General features: G+C 55.6%; 1 protein-coding gene across 3 annotated transcripts in view; it reads right to left on the bottom strand.

Moving 5' to 3' along the window:
* The window catches only part of GLIS1 (GLIS family zinc finger 1), a gene marked incomplete at its 5' end in the record, with an annotated part of 216,523 nt that overhangs the window by 19,888 nt on the left and 177,881 nt on the right, over nt 1-18,754 (bottom strand). For all 3 annotated transcript variants that reach the window (XM_080802312.1, XM_080802311.1, XM_080802313.1), the window contains one exon: nt 526-687. In XM_080802312.1, the coding sequence (XP_080658438.1) occupies nt 526-687 (162 nt within the window). The remainder of the gene's footprint in view (nt 1-525; nt 688-18,754) is intronic.

Below are 18,754 nucleotides of genomic sequence, written 5' to 3'. Positions count from 1 at the left end.
GATCTAGAGTCCGAGACCCTGTTCACCTCAACCCCACACCCACCGTGCTTAGGGGCTAAAGGACAGCCCTGGAGAGGCTCTGACCTGTCTCCATGGAGGGTGTGGGATGGGAAGAGCAGGAAAGGCCTGCTCTGCGGCTGGCTGATGGGTCGGGAGAGAGGCTGCATGGTGGTGAGCCTGCTCTCTCCATGGGGCATGTCTGGACACTGGTGCCCAGGCCAGGAGCCGCAGGCTGAAGTAGTGGTTCTCAGCTTGGAAGACTTTACTTCCTCTTCCCCGGGCTACTTGGCAATGTTGAGAGACATTGGCCACAACCAGGAGATGGAAAATTGCCCCTATCTATCGGACAAACGCCCCATAATAACAGGCCTCCCCTCTCCTGGCATAGTCATGCTGCCCAGAATGTCCAGGGCTCAGGACAAAGGCAGGTTTCCGCGCGGGCCCTGGCTGCTGGCCTGCACCGCACAAGGGTGGGAGTGTGCGTTTCGCCCACCCCTCCCCCTCGGCCTCTGCCCTTGGGCCTACCGTGTCCAGGTGGGTGCGCTGGTGCTTGGCGCGGTCACTGGAGTTGCTGAAGGCCTTCTGGCAGCCTGGGTGCTGGCACAGGTACGGCTTCTCACCCGTGTGGCTCCGCAGGTGGATCTTGAGGTTCTCCAGCCGCGAGAAGGCCTTGCTGCAGCCTTCAAACTGCAGGAGAGGCCGGTGAGGGGTGCTCTGCAGCCCCGGGGGGGAGCCCGCTATTCAGCCTGGGAGCGGCCCCAGCATCCCCTGCCCCCCGGTCCTGCCCAAGGCCTCCAGGTGCAACCATTTAAGCTCCCCATGTAGTGATTGGGACCCAGGCTCTATCTGGAAAACCCTGGTGGGTTCCCTTGCCTTAGGAATGGCCATGAGGGTTAGAGAAGAAAGGGGTATTTCCCTTTCTTCTGGAAGGATACCCAAGCGGCAGGTGGAAACGACGTGCTGTTGTTGGCAGTACAGCCTTGAAGGGACAGGAGAGCAGGAGTAGATGGCCCCAGATTTGGGACCTGAGGCCTGCATGTGCGTGAGGCTTTGGGCAGTGCCCTTGACCGCCCTTATTTCTTTGCCTACAGACTTAAGACTATGTGACCACCACTCAGGGCTGACAGGGGGGCTCCACGTGGTGGGGGGGGGGCGCTGACTGTCAAAGGGCTCTGTCCATCTGGAGCGTGCATCAGTGCCGATCACTGTCAGAATAACAACCCATTTGTAAACTCAGGGTCTTCGACGCATTGTTTGGGCATCTGTCCAGTGCCCACCATGGGCCAGGCCCCATGCTGGGCAGTGGGCAAGCAGCAGGTGTGGCCCAGACACGGCGATGCCCCTGGTTGGGGTGGGTTGGATGGAGCAACAGACGTGGGGCCTCCTCCTGCAGCCCAGGCTGCCCCGTCCCCCCAGACTCTGCCAAGCTCCCCCCACCCCAGAACCCTCGGAATTCTCACTCCTCCCACGCTCTCCCCTACATGACCCCCTGAGGAGGTCTCTGACGTAGAAACAGGATGCCATGGCTCTGCCTGAGGCGGGGCGCCCTGCGTACCTTACCGCCCCTCAACTCCTGCCCACCCCCAGCAACAGCAGGAGCCCACCAGGCCACTGTAAGCCCCTGTTGGCCAGTTGCTCAGCCAAGGACACTGTCTCTCTTATAACTGTCCATCCAATCCCCCGTCGGCCTTCAAAGTCCAGCTCTAATGCTGCCCCCTGGCACATTCCTGGACCCCTGTGTGGCTGGCCACTTCTCCCTGCTTGTCCTCACTGTCCAGGGTGTCTGGCCAGGCCAGCACTCCTGTGGGGCACACCGGGGGCTGGGAGGAGGACCCCACTCAGACCCAGCCCCGCTCTATCCATGCAGACACAGAGCACGCTCTTGTACCACACCATAACCCTGAGGTGTGTGGCCTCCACGTTCCTGCTTCAGAGACAGAGGCTTTGTGTGGTGACCGCAGGGCTGTGACACGCCAAAGACAGGACGCAGGCCCCCTCTGATGCCAAAACCCAGGTGGTTGTGCTATGCACGCTGCCTTCCCAGGGCAAGTGGGCAAGGGGAGGCAACCCTTGAGGAGGAAGAGACAGAGGAACCAGCTCCCGGGCCCATCATTAGTTTCATCCCCCAGCTTAGGACAGACATGAGGACAGGGACTCCAGGACAATGACTGGTCTGGGGTGAGCTGCCTCCACCCTCCGTCTCCTCCTTGAAGGCCCGGCCACAACCGCAGGCTATGCTCCGCTGGGGCTGAGCCAAGGTGGGCAGCCTGCCGCTGGGTTTTAGAGACTGTCCTGCCTCCTGCTCCCAGTCGATGGGCCTTTTCCACTCATGAAAAACGGGAGGAAATCCTGTTTGGGGAGTAAGTTGGCCACAAGCAACTCCTCTGCTCTCCTACAATGGCTCCGTGCCAAGTTCACCCCAAAATGAGGTGGAGGAGCCACGGCTGGAAAGCAGGCTGCCTCTTGGCACCCAGCTGGTCCCTTTGTTCCTCCACTGGCCGCTGCCGGAAGGGTAGACATCTAAGGCAGAGAAGCAATAAGTCCTCAGGCCCCGCGTGCTTTTCTGGACTGTGCGAGAGCCCAGCAGACTCTGGAGGCCCATGCATCATCATCTTCTCAGAGGGGCCCGTGTGCCTGTCTGGCCAGCCTCCGTCTCAGCAGTGTGGCTTTCTTCAGGCTGCACGCCCCACCCCCCCATGGGACACCTTCCCTTCCATCTCAATGACAATTTAATTCATACATTTTTCAAAAGCCCAGGACCTGTGGCTTAGTGTTCGGGCTCTTCTGTGGCAACCCTGTCGCCTCTCCCATCTGCACACACCCAGCATGTCCTCCTGCTGGAGCTGCTCGGGAGTGACGACTCAGAGTGTCCTCGGGACTCTCACGCCCCCAGGCCTTTGCTTGAGCTGCTCCCTGGGCCTGGAATGCCTTTCCCTCCTTCACTCATTTTGCAGATGTCTTATTGGTCTAGGTCTACTCGTGGTGTTCAAGCACGGCCTCCTCCGAGAAGCCTTCCCAGCCTCCGCAGCCCCGCCCTGGACATACCCCGAGCCTGCAGATTAGAAGATTTTTGCAGCACACCCATTGCCTTCTCGCCAGATCTCCAAGCTGAGGGTCTGGGAGTTCCTTGAGGGGAGGGCTGGCATCTCCTTCATGGGACAAAGGCTGGATTAGAGACCTGATCCAGTGGGGGTGAGAACAGAAATCCCCAGGCCTGGGGTACGTGTGCCCTTGGGAGTGCACCCTCTTCCCTGCAGGGTTCATCCAAACACCTGATACCTGTGCCCCAGGTCTGTGCCATGCCCATGTCCTACCCCCACATGGAGCAGAGTCATAGGCTAGGGCACAACAAGCAGCGGTCAAGGGTGTCCTGATGGGACGACCATCCCCCGAGGTGGAACTGGAGGTAGCAGCAGGTAGAGAAGGGGTGCTGCCCGATCCAAGACTGCTCTGGGGTGAAGATGCTGCGGGGCCCACTGCTGAGCCACACCCCCAGTAGGCCAGCCCCTGGACACGCCGGGGCACCTTGAGGGTATGGGCTCTGCTCACAGCTACTGCCAAGGCTCACCCGGCTCTTTCCATCCAACCACCACGCAGATGGCCAACAGGGGCAGAGTGAGGAGGATGACACGCTCCCTGGTTCACACCCATGTGCGCTCGCTCTGCTGGGCCTGTGCTGTGCCTGGGGTTACCCTACTCAGGGCTCTCCAGAGTTCCTCCAGACTTAGAAAGCAGAGAGCCCTGTGATCTTGGCAAGTCAGTGCCCCTCTCTGTACCTCTCTTTCTTTCTCCGTAAAATGAAGACAAACCAGCTTAGGCAGTTGGTGTAAGGGCAAGGCAAGATGCATATCCACGTGCGACACAGCACATATTCTGTGAATGTTCTATTATCACGGTAGTGATGGTTCCTATCCTGCCTTCAGAAAAGATACCAGTGTAGGTCAGGTTTACCGACCCCAGAAGTAAAAAACAGGGGGCCCGGCTGACAGGCTTGCCATTGGTCTGGCCCTAAAACCCTTTCAAGGTCAGTCCCATGGGGGCACTGCTTGGGTGCCCCAAACAGCCCCTCATGAGAGTGAGGCAGCCTTTTGGGGTGGGAATGGCCTGACGGGGCCCAATCCATTGGCTATGTGGGGGCTGGGAGGGCAGCATGGAGAGATGCCTCCTCACTGTTGTGTTGTGGGGGTAGAGATGCTTCCAGAATGGAGACATAGGTCTCGTGGCAGAAAAAGAGCCAACAGGGGGCCTTGGTTTCCCTGAGGAGGGCTGGAGAATGGGCCCTGTGGCAATGCCACTGTGACCCAAAGGTGTAATGATCCTTCTATGGGGTCTGCAGCCCAGGGGGTGACACACAGGCCTTCCCATACTCCTCCCCCGACACAGCAGTCCCTTGAGGCTCTTGGGCAGATTTTGCCCTGGACAGACCCCTTCTTCCCTGCTGTGAATGTTCGGGTGTATAACCCCACCGAGCAGACCTCCTGGGATGTCCCCCACCCTGGTACAAGGGGGGCAAAGGGGGAGTGGCTGCTACTGGTCCAGAAGGGCTAAGCCACAGTCAGAACTGCGATCTCTAGTGGGAAGAAGGGACCCCCTCAATCTTCCACACAAGCCAGCAGTGCCAGGCAAAGCCCATGACTCTGAAAGTCATCCACACACCCCATGCAACAGTCACACACCCCCAACCTTACCATACACCCCCGTCCCTGCTCGCAGGTACCCTGTCACCTGACCTTCATCTGCCCACCCTTCCATCTCCTCACTTTTGGGATTCAGGCTCATCCTCTCATCTCTGTGCACATGGATTCATGTCTTAACTCACTTGGCTACCCCTGTGTGCCTGGCAGCGTGCTGGGAGCGGGGACTTTCGGGCAAAAAAGACCACAAAACACCCGTAAGTCCAAACAAAAGAGAATGCGTTCAGCCCCATGAAGGAGCTGATGTCAGGGGGCTCCCAGCTGGGGAAGGCAGGGGGCTCACTAAAGCCTTCTCGGAGGAGCCAGGACTTGATGCCTCAGCAGCGTTTGGACAAACAGCGTGGGAAGCACAGAGAGACTGGGAGGGGTAGAGAATGTTCTGGAGACAGCCAAGGATTTGCTAAGCCAGAATAAAGGGAACCAGGGAAGGAGAGGTGGAAGTATAAATGGGAATTTGGGGGGTTCCCTTTATTCCAATCCATGGAGTGCTGATTCATCCTGGAACAGGTGAGTTTGGGGGTATTTTTTCCCAGAAAACGCCGCAGAAACCGCCCCACGCACTCATTGATGTGGCCCAGCCGATGAGTTGGCTCTTCACCTGGGGGACCTTGGTGCTACTTCTAGCTGGGGTCCCCAGCCCCTTATCTCCCACCTTCCACCCAGATGCTTGTGCCAAAAACCCGTTCCTTCTTCCCTGGGCCCTGTATCCAACCAGCCACCAAGTGAGGGAAATGCCACCTCTTAAACATCTTCCTGGTTCACCCTCTTCTCTTCTTCGCCGCCCTGATTCCTGGCCCACACCCCCAGCTCTGCTCACCCCAGTGATCGCACTAGCTGCCGTCCTGACTCCTGCCTCTCCTCTCCCACGAAATCTGGTATCTAGAAGGAAGACTTAAGCCTACAGGTATGAGTCCTTCCCTGCCTAAATCCCACAGAGTATTCTAGTGCCTGGCAAGTATCAGTCTTCATCACGGCATCCTGGTGGCTGTGCCCTGGCCCCTAGTGATGGCTTGGTGGTGCCCGCTCCCTCCAGCTCCCACCTCCACACCTCTGTGTTTCAGCATCAGAGCAGCCTGGGTACAAATCCACACTTCCGAGCTGGAGTCAGACCTTGGGAAAGTGCATTGGTTGGAGTTCCACCAAAAATGGAGGCATCACTTGGGCACACCTGGGCACACAGCAAGGGGGTGCTGTCTGTAAGCCCAGGGTGCATGCAGCATTCAGTCTTATTTGGGGTGAATCTGAAACACATGAGCTCTAATAACCAAACACACAACACATTTATGTGGCCAGGAACAAATGCTCACATGCCATGGGCAACAGAGGGTAGCTACTGTGAGTGGGTGGGTGGGGACACAGAGAGAGAGGAGAAGAGACAGAAGGGACACCTGTCTAGAAAAAAATGTAAGAATGGATGTCAGGTACTTTTTACTTTAAAATGCATGAACACTAAAATATATCCTAAGACAACCCTGGGGTGAGTCAGAATATAAGTGGCCAGGTGACACCCTCTTGGACACCAAGGGCTGGTGGCTGCTGTGTGTGTCTCACATGGTGTGTCACCAATCATGACAATGTGTTCTGCCACTAAGGCTCCCTCCTCGCCCCACTCTGCAGACGAGGAGCGTGAGGCTCATCAAGGGGACACCCCTGGCTCCAGGTCACACGGCTGGTGACTGGCAGAGCTGGGATCTGGTCTCGAGTCTGGCTGGTAGGCCCGTCTGTCTCTCTGTGCCCCTAACCACTCTGGTCACTGCTGCAGGCCCCTGATGGAAAGCACCAGAAACGGGGTCACACTCAGCAGCTGTTATGATGATTTCCAATCGGGCCCACAGCCTGGGTTCCATTTCCAGCCAAAGGCCAGACCCCGCCCAAGATGCAGAGCTGAGGCTGGGAGAGAAGGGTGCCCTTCCTCCTGGCCCCCCAAGACAGGAGATGCTACTGCACAAAGAGGAAAAGCACGGCGACGCTGCAGAAAGGAGCGAGCCGCGGCTGACGCTCAGAGCGCAGGGTCCTGAAAGGCCCAGTTTCCACATGTGGGGCGTGTTACAAAGGAAGATTAAAATAATGGGGGAAAATACCCCGGGAACCGTGAAGCCCCAGACCATCTGGAGTTTTATAGTAACAGGCAGGGGAAAATCAGAACCTAATTGAAAAAAGTCCACTGCAATCCATTATGGCTGCGTGCTGCTCACAGAACCAAGGGCAGGAGATGAAAGACCGAGGGGAGCCATCCCAGGAGCTGGGGAGGGCCCAGCATTTCCCTCTGCAGGCCGAGCCCAAGGACCCTTCAAGTTCTGGCTGGGGGAGGGGAAGGGCCCAGGGTCAGCTGTCAGAAGCCAGCTGGGGCTGGGCTCACCCCGCTCAGCATCCTGCCCTCTCTGAGCCCCGCTCTCGTCTGCAGAGTGGCTAAGTGAGACCGCCGAGGGAAGCATGCTGTAGACACACCGTGTGCTGGGCAAGACGGCTCTCTCCCCGGGCCCCTGGGGAAGGAGCAAGAACGCTGCTTCACATGTGAGGCACGGGGGGCAGTGTGATATGAGCCACAGACCACGAGATCGTGCAGAGAGAGGTCTGCGCCGGCCTCCGCCAACTGACAGTCACAAACTTGGGCAAATCATGTGCCCTTTCTGCCCTCACTTTTCCTCCTCTTTGAAATGGGGCCACTGCTATCGACAGTGAGAAGTAAATGCAAGGATGTGCCCAGTGGAGGAACCGGCACACAGCAGGTGCCAGGTGAATGTCAAGTCTCCTCCCCATGGCGGTCGTGGCCCACAGAGCAGAGAGGGCCCGGTTTCTCACGCTCTGGCTAAGAATCTGGACACAAAGGGCAAGGGGGGAGGGTGTTGGGGAAACAGGGCATGGGTGGGGGCAGGGGAGGAAATGCCTCCAGTTTTGGCATTTGCCAGTGACTTGCTTCTAAACAAACACATTTCTGGTTTAAGGGTAAAATATATTGGGTTACAACAGTCTGGCAAGCCATTCGGGGATCAACTTCTCATTTTTGTGCAAACTTTTAACTTACTTTATAACAATGATTGGGATGTGCGGTGCCAGAGCCTTCTCCAAGATGTCAGATAATTCTGTGTTTGGCCAGCTCAAAAGGCCAGCCAGCTGGGAGCTGAGGTCTCCTCCCCACCCCCTTACCCTGGCAGGGGGACTCTGGCCTGGAGATCACTGTCCTCAGAGCCCCATGGGGTTTCCACCGGAGTCTCCGCAGAGCCTGTGTTTCGCCAGTCCTCAGGGGGTCCAAGCAAGAAGGGGAGGGACAGATATGGAGAGAGTCCTGGGAGGTGAGGCCAGATGGCAGCGGCCTGGACTCTGCTCTGGGAGCCCATGAGGGTCTGGTCTCACTTCAGGCCCACGGTGCTACCTGAGTCAACGAAGGAGCAGGCAGAGGTATGCAGGAGGGAGACTGTGATGGGAACAGCAGCTCTCACATTTACCCTGTACCTGGGACTGGGCCAGACTCTTCCTACACATGATCTCCTTTGTCCCATTAGGACAGGATAACAACCCCTCCCTCATGACACAGGCAGAAAGCAAGGCCCAGGGAGTCTAGGTGCCAGATTCCCAGCTCCCACGGGATGGACCCTAGGTTTGCCTCCAGTGCCCGGACTCCCGTGCCCCGGGCCACACTAGTGTCTTGGGCAGCCATGACCAAGATCCCAGGCCAGTGTGGGGGTCTCTTCACACCTGCTCAGCTCTCTGTGGCTTCCTAACCATCCAGAGAGGATGGCGGGCTAGAGGGGGTGGGGAGGTGCTGTGAAGCACAGAAGGCAAAGAGAGAATGTGCCAGAGGGACCACAACCCTCCCTTCCCCCCACCTCCCAGAGCCAGTCAGGTTGTACCCGCCCTTGGAGATTTCCAAGGCTGGATGAGGGCTGCAGACCCCCTTCTCACCAGGACTGCGCAGAAGGCTCTTGGCTGGGATCTCTCCAGCAGAAAGTCTCTGGGCAAGAAGCACGTTGTTATTCTCAGCGAGCAAGGGCCAAGAGAGCTAGGCCACCCCTCCAGAGGTTTGTGGAGACCCCAAATGAGGAGGAGCAGAGGGGCGCAGAGTCTGCTCCTCAAGTACACAGGTGGGCCCTGGGGGAGTTCCTGGTGCTGAGCAGAGGCTGGACATCATGGGGAGGCAAAGAGTGGCTCTGCCAGGGGCCAGGGCCCGGCAGCAGGTGGACGGCACAGGATGGCTGCCACACACGTGCACCGAGTCCCAGGTGCAGACCCAGAGACCCCCACATATGTGCACCGACACCTCCCGTCCCAACCAGGCCCAGCGTAAAAGACCCAGAAGCCCAGGACACCACCACACAGCACTGATTCCAACACAGGCCCGGCATCAAAGATCCAGAAGCCCAGGACACCACCACACAGCACCGATTCCAACACATGCTTACACCAACAGGGCTCAAGTCAGAGACACAAAGGCCAGCCCGTACACGCTCACACCTCTACACAAGGATCCCCCAGCCCCAGACCCCAGCAGGGGCTCAAACACACAGACTCCCCGGGCCCCAGATGCACTGACTGACAGCACCCCCAATAGCACCGCACGGGCAGACTGCCCCATGTGTGGCCTTGGAACAGTCCGTGTGTGCATGGGGAGAAGACACTCACCCAGAGGCAATATCTGGAAATGGCTTCTAGGAGGTGAGTGGATAAAGACATGTCCTCACACCATCACAACACCTGACCCAGCCAGACCCGGGGACAGTCACTCTCCTACATACCTCTCTCCACGGCTCTAGGCAGCCCTCAGGGGTCCACGGTACCTCCCGACTTTCCCATGGCCGCCGGACGGGCTCGGCTTTGGTGAGGGAACACGTGGCCTTAGAGAACCCCAAGGCAAGGCCAAGAACAGCCTCTGGCCACGCCGACTTCTAGCCCAGTGCTCTCTCCTCCTCCCCTGCTCAGCCATAAGCCACACCTGCCAGCCTTCAGGCCTGTATCTGTGTCCTCTGCACACAAGAGCCCTCGATTTGCCTGTCTAGTCCTCCTTGTCTTCTAAGCCCTGGCTCAAGCCTCACATCAAGACTCAAGCCATCTTTCCTGGTTCTGCCCCCTTCTAAGGGCCAGGGATGAAGTTCTGTCTGGCTGCCATCATGGGGCTGACTCCAGGACTTCCCATCTCTCACTGCTCACATGCTTGGCATGGACACCGCACTCACCCTGGGACCGTGCCGGCTGCTCGGCTTGGCCTCTAGGAACTTGGGCCTGGGAGGGGGAGGCCGGCAGGCAGAGGCTGGAGAGTCACACGGCAGCCCACCCCACCTCCACAGCTAACCGCCAAGCAGGAGGACCTGGTCCTCTTTGCAGAGGAGACACCTCTATTGTTGGGGGCTGTGTCTGACTACAAGTTGCAGCGAGGTTGGCCAGTGCTACTTTGGGAGGAGGAGGGACAGGGACCACCATGAACAAAAGGGCCCTATCCAGCCCCCGGCTTCAACATCTCCTCCCCTCAGGCTTGCCCCTAGCCTGGGCCCAATGTCTCCCCACCACCAGCAGAGTTGGGGCTCAGGTCTGGTTCCTCTTGGTCCTGGCCCCTATGGGGCTCCGTGTTCCCACTGTAAAATGTGGTGACACTCCTGGCCTCAGATGCCCATTAGGGACATCAGGGCAGCATGCCACTGCTACTGGGTACAGGACAGCACTCAGTGAATGGCAGCACCCCTTTTGGCTCCTCTCCCAAATTCCAAACAGAAACAGTGGGGTTGCGTCCGTATATGAAAACATCGAGGTTAAAGATCCGAGGCCAGATCTGGCTCTGTCCACCGGCTGCCATGCAATCTTAGACCAGTCACTTGCTTCCTCTGCGCTTAGTCACCCAAGGCTTGTCTGCCCAGGACAGTGGGGCGATGGGGGTGAACGCGCACCAGGGTCATCCTGGTGGCAGCTGCGTGATGCCTAGTATCCTAGGACTGCCTGGTGAGGAAAGAGACCCCAGACATCACCCCCATCTCCTGAAAGAAAACTTATGTCAGGTCACTCAGAATCCTTACAAAGGTACAATGTGTGAAGATCCTGTCTAAGGTCGTGGGTGGCTGTGAGCCACCTGCCTGCCCAGCGTGCCCTGGGGTTTGGATCCCATAGGATGCCCTGTGAGGCCCTGGGCTCCCACCTTAAGGGGGCAGTGTTCAGAAACAGGCTTGTGAGGGGCCTGGGCAGGGCTGGGCCAGACCACCGGTATGGGCAGTAAGGACCATGGATAACGGTGGGAGAGTCACAAAGGCTGTGCTTGGAGTTCGGAGGAGCCCCACCAGGGAGGAGGGGAGTGACCTGTCCCTGATGTTCAGGAACAAAGCCAGGCAATTTTGTGTTCATCAAGGCTGCTTAGAGGGTGCAAGATGTCCCCCAAAGCTACCAGCTCTAAATTGGGTTGCACCTGCCACCTGACGCCCAGTGCTATCAACAGGCTGACCAGCCTCAACACCATCACCCCTCCCCCCTGCCCCAGCTAGCCACCCGCCACTGACCAACAGAGGGGTGCCAAGGCGAGCTGACCCTGTGCAGGCAACTTAGGACCACACCCTGAATGGGGCCCAGGGGGCCCCTGTCAACACCCTCCTACCGCTGTTCCAACCCAGTGCCCGGATTCACGGTGAATGGAAGGAAAGGGGACAGTCTTGCACTCACATGGGAGCTGGTGAAGGGAGGTCGGTTACCATTAAGAACATACGACACAAACAAAAACCCAAATGAAATCCAAGCCCTGGAGGGGATAAGAAGTTAAGAAGAGACACAGCAAACCTTTCTGATGGCCAAGTGCCCCAGTGTTCAGAACACTCTTTGCCCTGGTCCCACCGGCATCACGGCAACCCCGTGAGAGGCAGGCCTGGGACCCAGAGGCCTACGCTGGGGTCTCTCTGAAGGGGGGACTGCTGCCAGTGACCCTCCTTCCTGGCCCCAACTGCCCTACCATGCATGGTGACATCCAGCAATAAGCCGGGCACCCCACTGGTTAGCCACGGGGCAGCCCCCTGGGCCAGGTATCCAGGGAAAGTCCCTTTCCCTGCCGGGCCTCCGTTCTCATCTGTCAAATGGGTATGTGTGGAATAGCGTTATGGCCCCAATCAGGTGCCTCGGGGAGGAGATGACTTAACAGAAAGCAGAGCAGACAGGAATGAACTTCCGGCTTTTGGGTTTCGACATCCCAGACCCCAGGGCAAATGGAAAGATCTCTGGAGGCAGAGATGAGTCATGCACAGTTAAGATTTCAAATGATCATTCTGCCACAAACCCATCTAAAAATGCCCAACACAAGGCCTGACGCGGAGTGGGCTTTTGGAAATATCTGCTAATGAATGAAAAAAACCCAAATAACAAACAACTGAGCCTTGAGGGAAGTGCGGGGTAGGGTGGGGAGACCCCAAATTAGTAGGGGGCAGGACAGGTTCTGTCAGGAGAAAGAGCCAAGGTTCCTGTGTTTCCAACTCCTGAGACAGTGCTCCCACTGGGATAGGGATACTGGAGGGGAAGTAAGACATGCATAGACGACTGTGGTCCCTAAAAGTGGGGAGGCTCTGAGTTTGGGGGCCAATGCCTGGGTGTGCCGACAGCACCCCCAGCTCAGCTTGTGGGACCTGAAGCAGGGCTCTTCATAGGTGGGGCCCAGGCCCCCTACAGGCAGGGCTCCGGATGTCTCCAGAGGTACCAAGCGTAGCACCATGGGGGAGACTGAATCCGAGCTGGGCCTGAGGCAACCTTTTGGAGGGATGGGACACACGCAGACTCTGGCCAAAGAGAAAGGACGCCAGTACTCTTGAACTGTCAGCATGCAAATACTCGGCCTGGGAAGGGAGTTCATGGAAAACGTCCACGTTGCATTTCTTTCTCCCTCACTGGAGTCTGAGGACTGCATGTTGGAACTGGACATAAAGAAGTCAGCCGTGCACTCTTTCTGTGCTCTGCATTTTTTGACCTGCAGGCCACCCTGGACACAAGGTGCCTCATGACTATCTCTCACAGAGAAGAAGACAGACGGTCCCAGAAAGCCTGGGCTCATGGCACCCACAGAGTAAAGGGGCGGCATCGGGACTGAACCCAGGGACGGCTGATGCCAAAGAGCTTGGCCCTGTTCTTACACTGCATTCAACCAAAAGCAGATTGGTTAGGAAACACTAGGCCGTGGGAAAGAAAGGACAAAAAGCAAAGAATTCAAAGTTTCACATCACTAGGACATAACAATACTAGCAGTAACAGCTGCCACACTATCTCTCAGCTTCCCCGAGAGCGTTTGTTTCCCCTAAAGCCCCAGTTCCCCTGCTCTTTAGCCCAGCACAGGCTGGAAAACTCTGGAAGAGTCTGGGGGAGGTGCCCCACCCCTCACCTGTGCCTGGGATGCCCAAGGGGTTTGAAGGGGACGGGTAAGCTTCTGCCAGACCAGGTAGGCTGTCCAGCTCTCGGGGAAGCTTTCTTCTTCTTCTTTTTTTTAAAGATTTATTTATTTATTTATTTGACAGAGATAGACACAGCAAGAGAGACAACACAAGCAGGGGGAGTGGGAGAGGGAGAAGCAGACTTTCCGCCGAGCAGGGAGCCTGATCTGGGGCTCCATCCCAGGACCCCAAGATCACGACCTGAGCAGAAGGCAGATGCTTAATGACTGAGCCACCCAGGTGCCTTCTGTCCCTAGGACAAGGGGAAGCCCTCTGTGGCCACCACATGAAAGAAGACCAAGGAAACTGAAAAAAAAAAGAAAAGAAAAGAAAAACACAAAACCCAAAACTGTATGATAAAACAGGAAGGGGTCCTGAAGGAGAAACTTGCCACAGGGTACTTGGCTGAGAACCAAGGGGGTGGCAGGAGGGGCGTTCTGAGGAGCAGGGCCCCTCCCGGAAGCCTGGCTCTGCAGAGTTGAGCCCGACGGGGGCGGGCAGGGGGAGGGATGCCTGGAACTCATTAGCATTATGTCAGGAATAATGTAAAATTAAAACATTTAGCTTTGGCTTCTAAAATGAAGGAGGACAAAAAGAGAAGGATGCCATTGTGCTGAGCTGCGTCGCTCTGACTGGGGCACCAATAATTTACCAAACATAAATCTTGGCCTTGCACTTGGACCCAGCCCAACCACTGAGGGCTGATGGGTCTGCAGCTCTGTCCTGGGGCAAGCAAGCTGGGAGCCTGGGAGGGGCAGGGGGCCCGGGGCTCAGGTGAGGTCTTCCAACTGCTTGCTCCCCACAGAAGGGCCAGGTATGCAGCCTCTCTCCTCACCAGCCCTTCCCTGCCTCCACCATGGCCACTGCCCCCAAATCCATCACCCATCCTGTAGTCAGACAGATTGCTAGATGGCAAGCCTGTCCTTGCCGCTGCACAAAACCCAGTGGTGGCTCCCTGCTGCCTTCAGCGTATGACCCACAGCCTTCGGGTCTGGTGTTTCTGACTCCCAGCATCTGAATCTGCAGGCCTTCCAGCTGCGACTGGCTCCCAGGGTCCCGTTTCCTCCCCAGGCTCCAGTTACACTGACTGCTTGGGTTTTCAGAACTTCCTGTACTTCGGGAGCTTTTGCATATGCTGTTCCCTTAGCCTGGAACTCCCTCAGGCATCAGGGCTAACTAAGCTCCAATAGTGGCTCCTCGACAGAAGCTCTGGGCTTTCCTTTCTGGGTCCACTCTGGCCCTCGGGGAAAGGCAGTGGGGCTGGGCCAGGCTGTGTAGGAACTCAGGACTCAATGTTAGGACCGGCTGGCCTCTGGAGGTCCTTGTGTTACAGATCCAGACCTCGAGGCAGACCAGAAAGTGCAGGGCTGACAAGGCTTCCCCGGGCCCCTGCCCCAGCTCTGGTCCCTTGGATTCTTAGGGCAAACTCCTTCTGCTCCTATATGCTCATTAGTCGCCCAGGCCTGAGGTCAAGTAGTAACTCTCCTCCAGCTCCGTGATCGGCACAAACCACCCAAGCTCTCTGGGATTCAGTGTATGTTGGCATTCCAAGGATGGAACGAGAGCACAGGGCTCCCCCCCACCCCCGCACCCAGGGCTGTGTAGTCAGCATGAGACACTGCCGAACACCAACCATCGCCACCTGCAACCCCCTGTGCAGATGGAGAAACTGAGGTCCGAGGTGACAGAGGATAGGGAGACAGTGGCAGAACGGAGTCCGAGGCTTCCCGCTCCGGAAGGCAGTCTGAGCACAGTTCACAAAGCCTGACCTGTCCGGTGACACAAGACAGATGCTCATTCAGTCACTGGCCATCCGCTCATTCTCATTCACTCACTCGCTCAGCTAAGAGCCCATAACCAGATGTCCCAGACACAATGTAGTGACAAGAGCGAGTCACCAAACAGTAAATACAGGAGGATTCTATTCTAGCACAAAGGACAATTATCATATATACTGAGAAAAGTCTGGAAAAATACTCTAAAATGTTAAACAGTGGGTATTACTGAGTAGTATCATTAGGAGTAACTTTTCCTTTTTCTCCGTACTGTTTTCTATTTCTTGATATGTCACACTTTTTACTATATATTTTATACCCCTGTGTTTTGTTGAAGTTTTAAAAAAAATCACAGTGGGCAGTGATCCTTTCTGGACAGACTAAGGTTGCAGAACTAGATTCTGCTCAGTTCTACATGTGGCTTTGGGTGAGCTGTCCTGGGGAACAGGACTGGAGGACGCTCCCATCCTCGATGTGGAGCCAAAGATCTGAGTCAGGTCTGGATGTGACATTTGCTCCTGTCCTCTGTGAACTCAGTTTCCTTCCACATGATGACCTCTAGAGGGGATCTGAGGATCAGGGAAGGCATGGATGTGGCGATGAAGCCCATGACAATGACAGCTGTGTGCCTGCATCAGGAAAGCCAAGGCTCACCTTATCGGATGCCCTGCCCCGGACAGGCACAGATGCCTCCTCACGTGGTGATATCACCAAGCTGTCATACACGTGGTAGCCAGTGATGACCGAAGAGTCTCTGGAGACGCGGTGGCCAGTTTAGTTAAACAGTGGTGACAGACGGCCTCACTCCTGGGTCAGAGGACACACAGGCAAATCCAAGCCACAAGCCTGGATGGGGGAGGGCAAGGCTTCTGCTCACCTCCCAGCAGCTGCCAAGAGCACCAAGAAGAGTGACCTTTCCCACACCCATCTCTGCAGACTCGGCTGAACGTCTGAGGACACACTTCTGAGCCAGCTGGATGGGGTGTGGAAGTTTTGAGTCAGGCCGACCAAGGTTCAAGTCCCAGCTCTGCTGTGTACTGCCTTGGGTCCTTAGGCATGTTACTTAGCTTCATTGGTCCAGAATTGTTTTCTGAAAAGAGTTAACACGCCTTCCTGGTGGGTTTATTGTAAGGGCCAAATGAGGTAAGAGATGGCAGGGTCCACCATCTCTGGGGTCAGGTCAGGGCTCCACCCAGCAATACAACATGTCAATGACGGGCGTCACGCTCCAGGAAGCCCGTGCCTCTGCTACCTTCACTCTCTACCCAGAGTGCCCTCCTCCTGCCCGTTTACCTAGCAAAATCCTGCTCATCCTCCAAGCTTCAGCTCATAAGCCACTTCTTCCAGGGAGCCTTCCTTGATTCTCCCACTATTAAGGTCAGGCTCCTCTGGGGTCCCACCAAGCCCTGTTGTTCCCTCATCATAGCCCCTAGGACTCGGGATTTTAACTCTTGGCTTCTGTGTCCTTTCCTCCTGCCAGCTGGGGATGTGAGTCAGAGAGGGGATGAGGCTGGTCCCACTGACGGGCCTCTCACTATACAGCCCAGCAATGACCTGGACACACAGCATGGACTCAGGGCACGTTTGCTAAGTGGAACAATATGCTTGGTTGGGGTTAGTCACCCTTGTCTCTTCCCATCTTTGGGTAAGGAGGAAGGTTTTTTTTGTTTGTTTTTTTTAAGATTTTATTTATTTATTTGACAGAGATATAGTGAGAGAGGGAACACAAGTAGGGGGAGTGGGAGAAGGGGAAGCAGGCTTCCCGCAGAGTTGGGAGCCCGACGCAGGACTCGATCCCAGAACTCTGGAATCACAACCTGAGCCAAAGGCAAACACTGAATGACTCAGCTAGCCAAGCACCCCAGGAAGGTTCTTTTAAGATCACAGAAAGTTTGAGTTAGAAAGGGTGTTAGGGGAAGTCTGTGGCTGGGGAAGGAGAGACTGGTTCAAGGCTGCCCGTTCAGTCAGTGGTGATACCAAGAGAGGGCGCCAAGTCCGCAGACTCCCAGCCCGGTGCTCCCTGACCTTTGGCCTCAAGGGGACTCTCCTCCCACCCACAGAAAGGGCAGCAGAGCCATCTCCTCCTGCACCCTCACAGAGCTAGCTCTTCACGGCTGGGGTCCCAAGTTCTACTCCACTTTTCACCACCTGCTCCTGCCTCTGATGGATGGACGGTGTTATTTATCTCTGTAACGTTCCATGTCTCAGGCCTAACCCAGGCCAGATCCCCCTGACATACCTAGCCCCCCAGAATGTCACCAAGAGCCCACTCAAGCCTGGACCCACCAAAGGCCCTGCTTTAAAATGTATTTGCTAAGTGTTTGCACCACAGTGGGTTTTCATCATCTCTGGAATGACTGTACATTCTGGAACACAGACTTGGTGAACTTGGCTCAGACCAGGTCTGACAAAGTCTATTTCCCTGCCTCTCCCTTTGCACTGAGCCAAGCCTGGGCTGCCAGGGATTACCAGAGCAGAATGGGGGTAATTTCTCATTAGAAATATGGTTCATAAAGTCCATTTCTATTTTACTCAAGGAGCCAGGAGCAGCCCAAAGAGGTCCAACTTGAGAGTCTTTCTGTGTGAGGGGGCACCAGTGAGGACTTTTATTTTCTTATAAATCTATGCTATTGTGTTTTCCACGTTTTCTGCAATAAGCGTATAAAAGATCTACATTTATTTTTTAAAAACTCAAGGACAGAATCCTCCTGCTTCTCCAACTCCCCCCCTCCCACCCCACCCCACTCCCCTGGCCTGCCTCCCTTTGTTGCTTCTTTGCACAGGGGAAGTTTCTACTAAACTTGGGATGAACCTCTCCCCCACCGCCAGTCGCCAAGCTCTACCTAGACCCTGGGTCTGCTCACTTTACCTTCTCAACAACTCTGCATTTTATTTTAAGTAGGCTCCATGCCCAGCATGGGACTTGAACTCACAACCCTGAGATCCAGAGTCCTGCTGACTGAGCCAATCAGGTGTCCCAGTGACTTCGTGTTTTAAAGAGGACTCTTGGCCAAAGCCACCCCAGGAGTCCAGGCTGACTAAGACCTGAATGCAAGTCTGTCTGACTCCAAAGTACTTCCTCTTTCTTATGGTAACACCTCCCCTCTCTGGGCCTCAGTTTCCCCAGTTGTAAAAATAGAGAGGAGAGGGCTGAAGATGGTCCCACAGGTCCCCTCTGATGCTGGCATGCCGTACCTAGTGTGACTGGCTTCTTTCTCTTAGCGTAATGATTCCGAATTTCATCTGTGCTGTGGCATGGATCAACACTTCATTCCTTTTTATGGCCAAATTAACGTTTCATTGCATGGAGAGATCATGTTTTGTTTGTCCCTTCATTGGCTGGTGAATATTTCCTTTGTTTTCACCTTTAGTCTCTTATGAATCCTGCTGCTATGAACATTCCTGTACATTTTCTATAGACACACGTGTTCTTCTGCTTGGGGTGTATGCCTAGGAGCGGCATTGCCAGAACACGTGGTAACTCCATACTGAATTGTTTGGAGAACTGCCAAATGACGCTCCAAAGCAGTTATACCATTTTACGTTCCTAACATCAGTGTGAAGGTTCCGATTTCTCGGATACTTGCCAACACTTATTGTTCCCCATCTTTTTTATTGTAGCCCTCTTAGCAGGCATGAAGTAGTAGCTCACTGTGGTTCTGATTTGCATTTCCCTGATGGCTAACGATGTTGAGCAACCTTTCCTGTGCTTTTGGCTATGTGTATATTTTCTTTGGAGAAATGTCTACTCAAATACCTTGCCCACGTTTATCTCTTATTGATTTTATTTTTAATTTTTTTTAAAGATTTTATGTATTTGAGAGAGTGCATGAGCCAGGAGAAGGGGGAAAGAAAGGAGGGGCAGAAGCAGAGGGAGAGAGCCAGGCTCCCTCCTGAGAGCAGAGCC

The sequence above is a fragment of the Martes martes genome, assembly GCF_963455335.1.
Source record: "Martes martes genome assembly, chromosome: 4".
Taxonomy (NCBI): domain Eukaryota; kingdom Metazoa; phylum Chordata; class Mammalia; order Carnivora; family Mustelidae; genus Martes; species Martes martes.
Note: the sequence above shows the minus strand (reverse complement) of the source record. Positions and strands in the feature narration are given on the sequence as shown.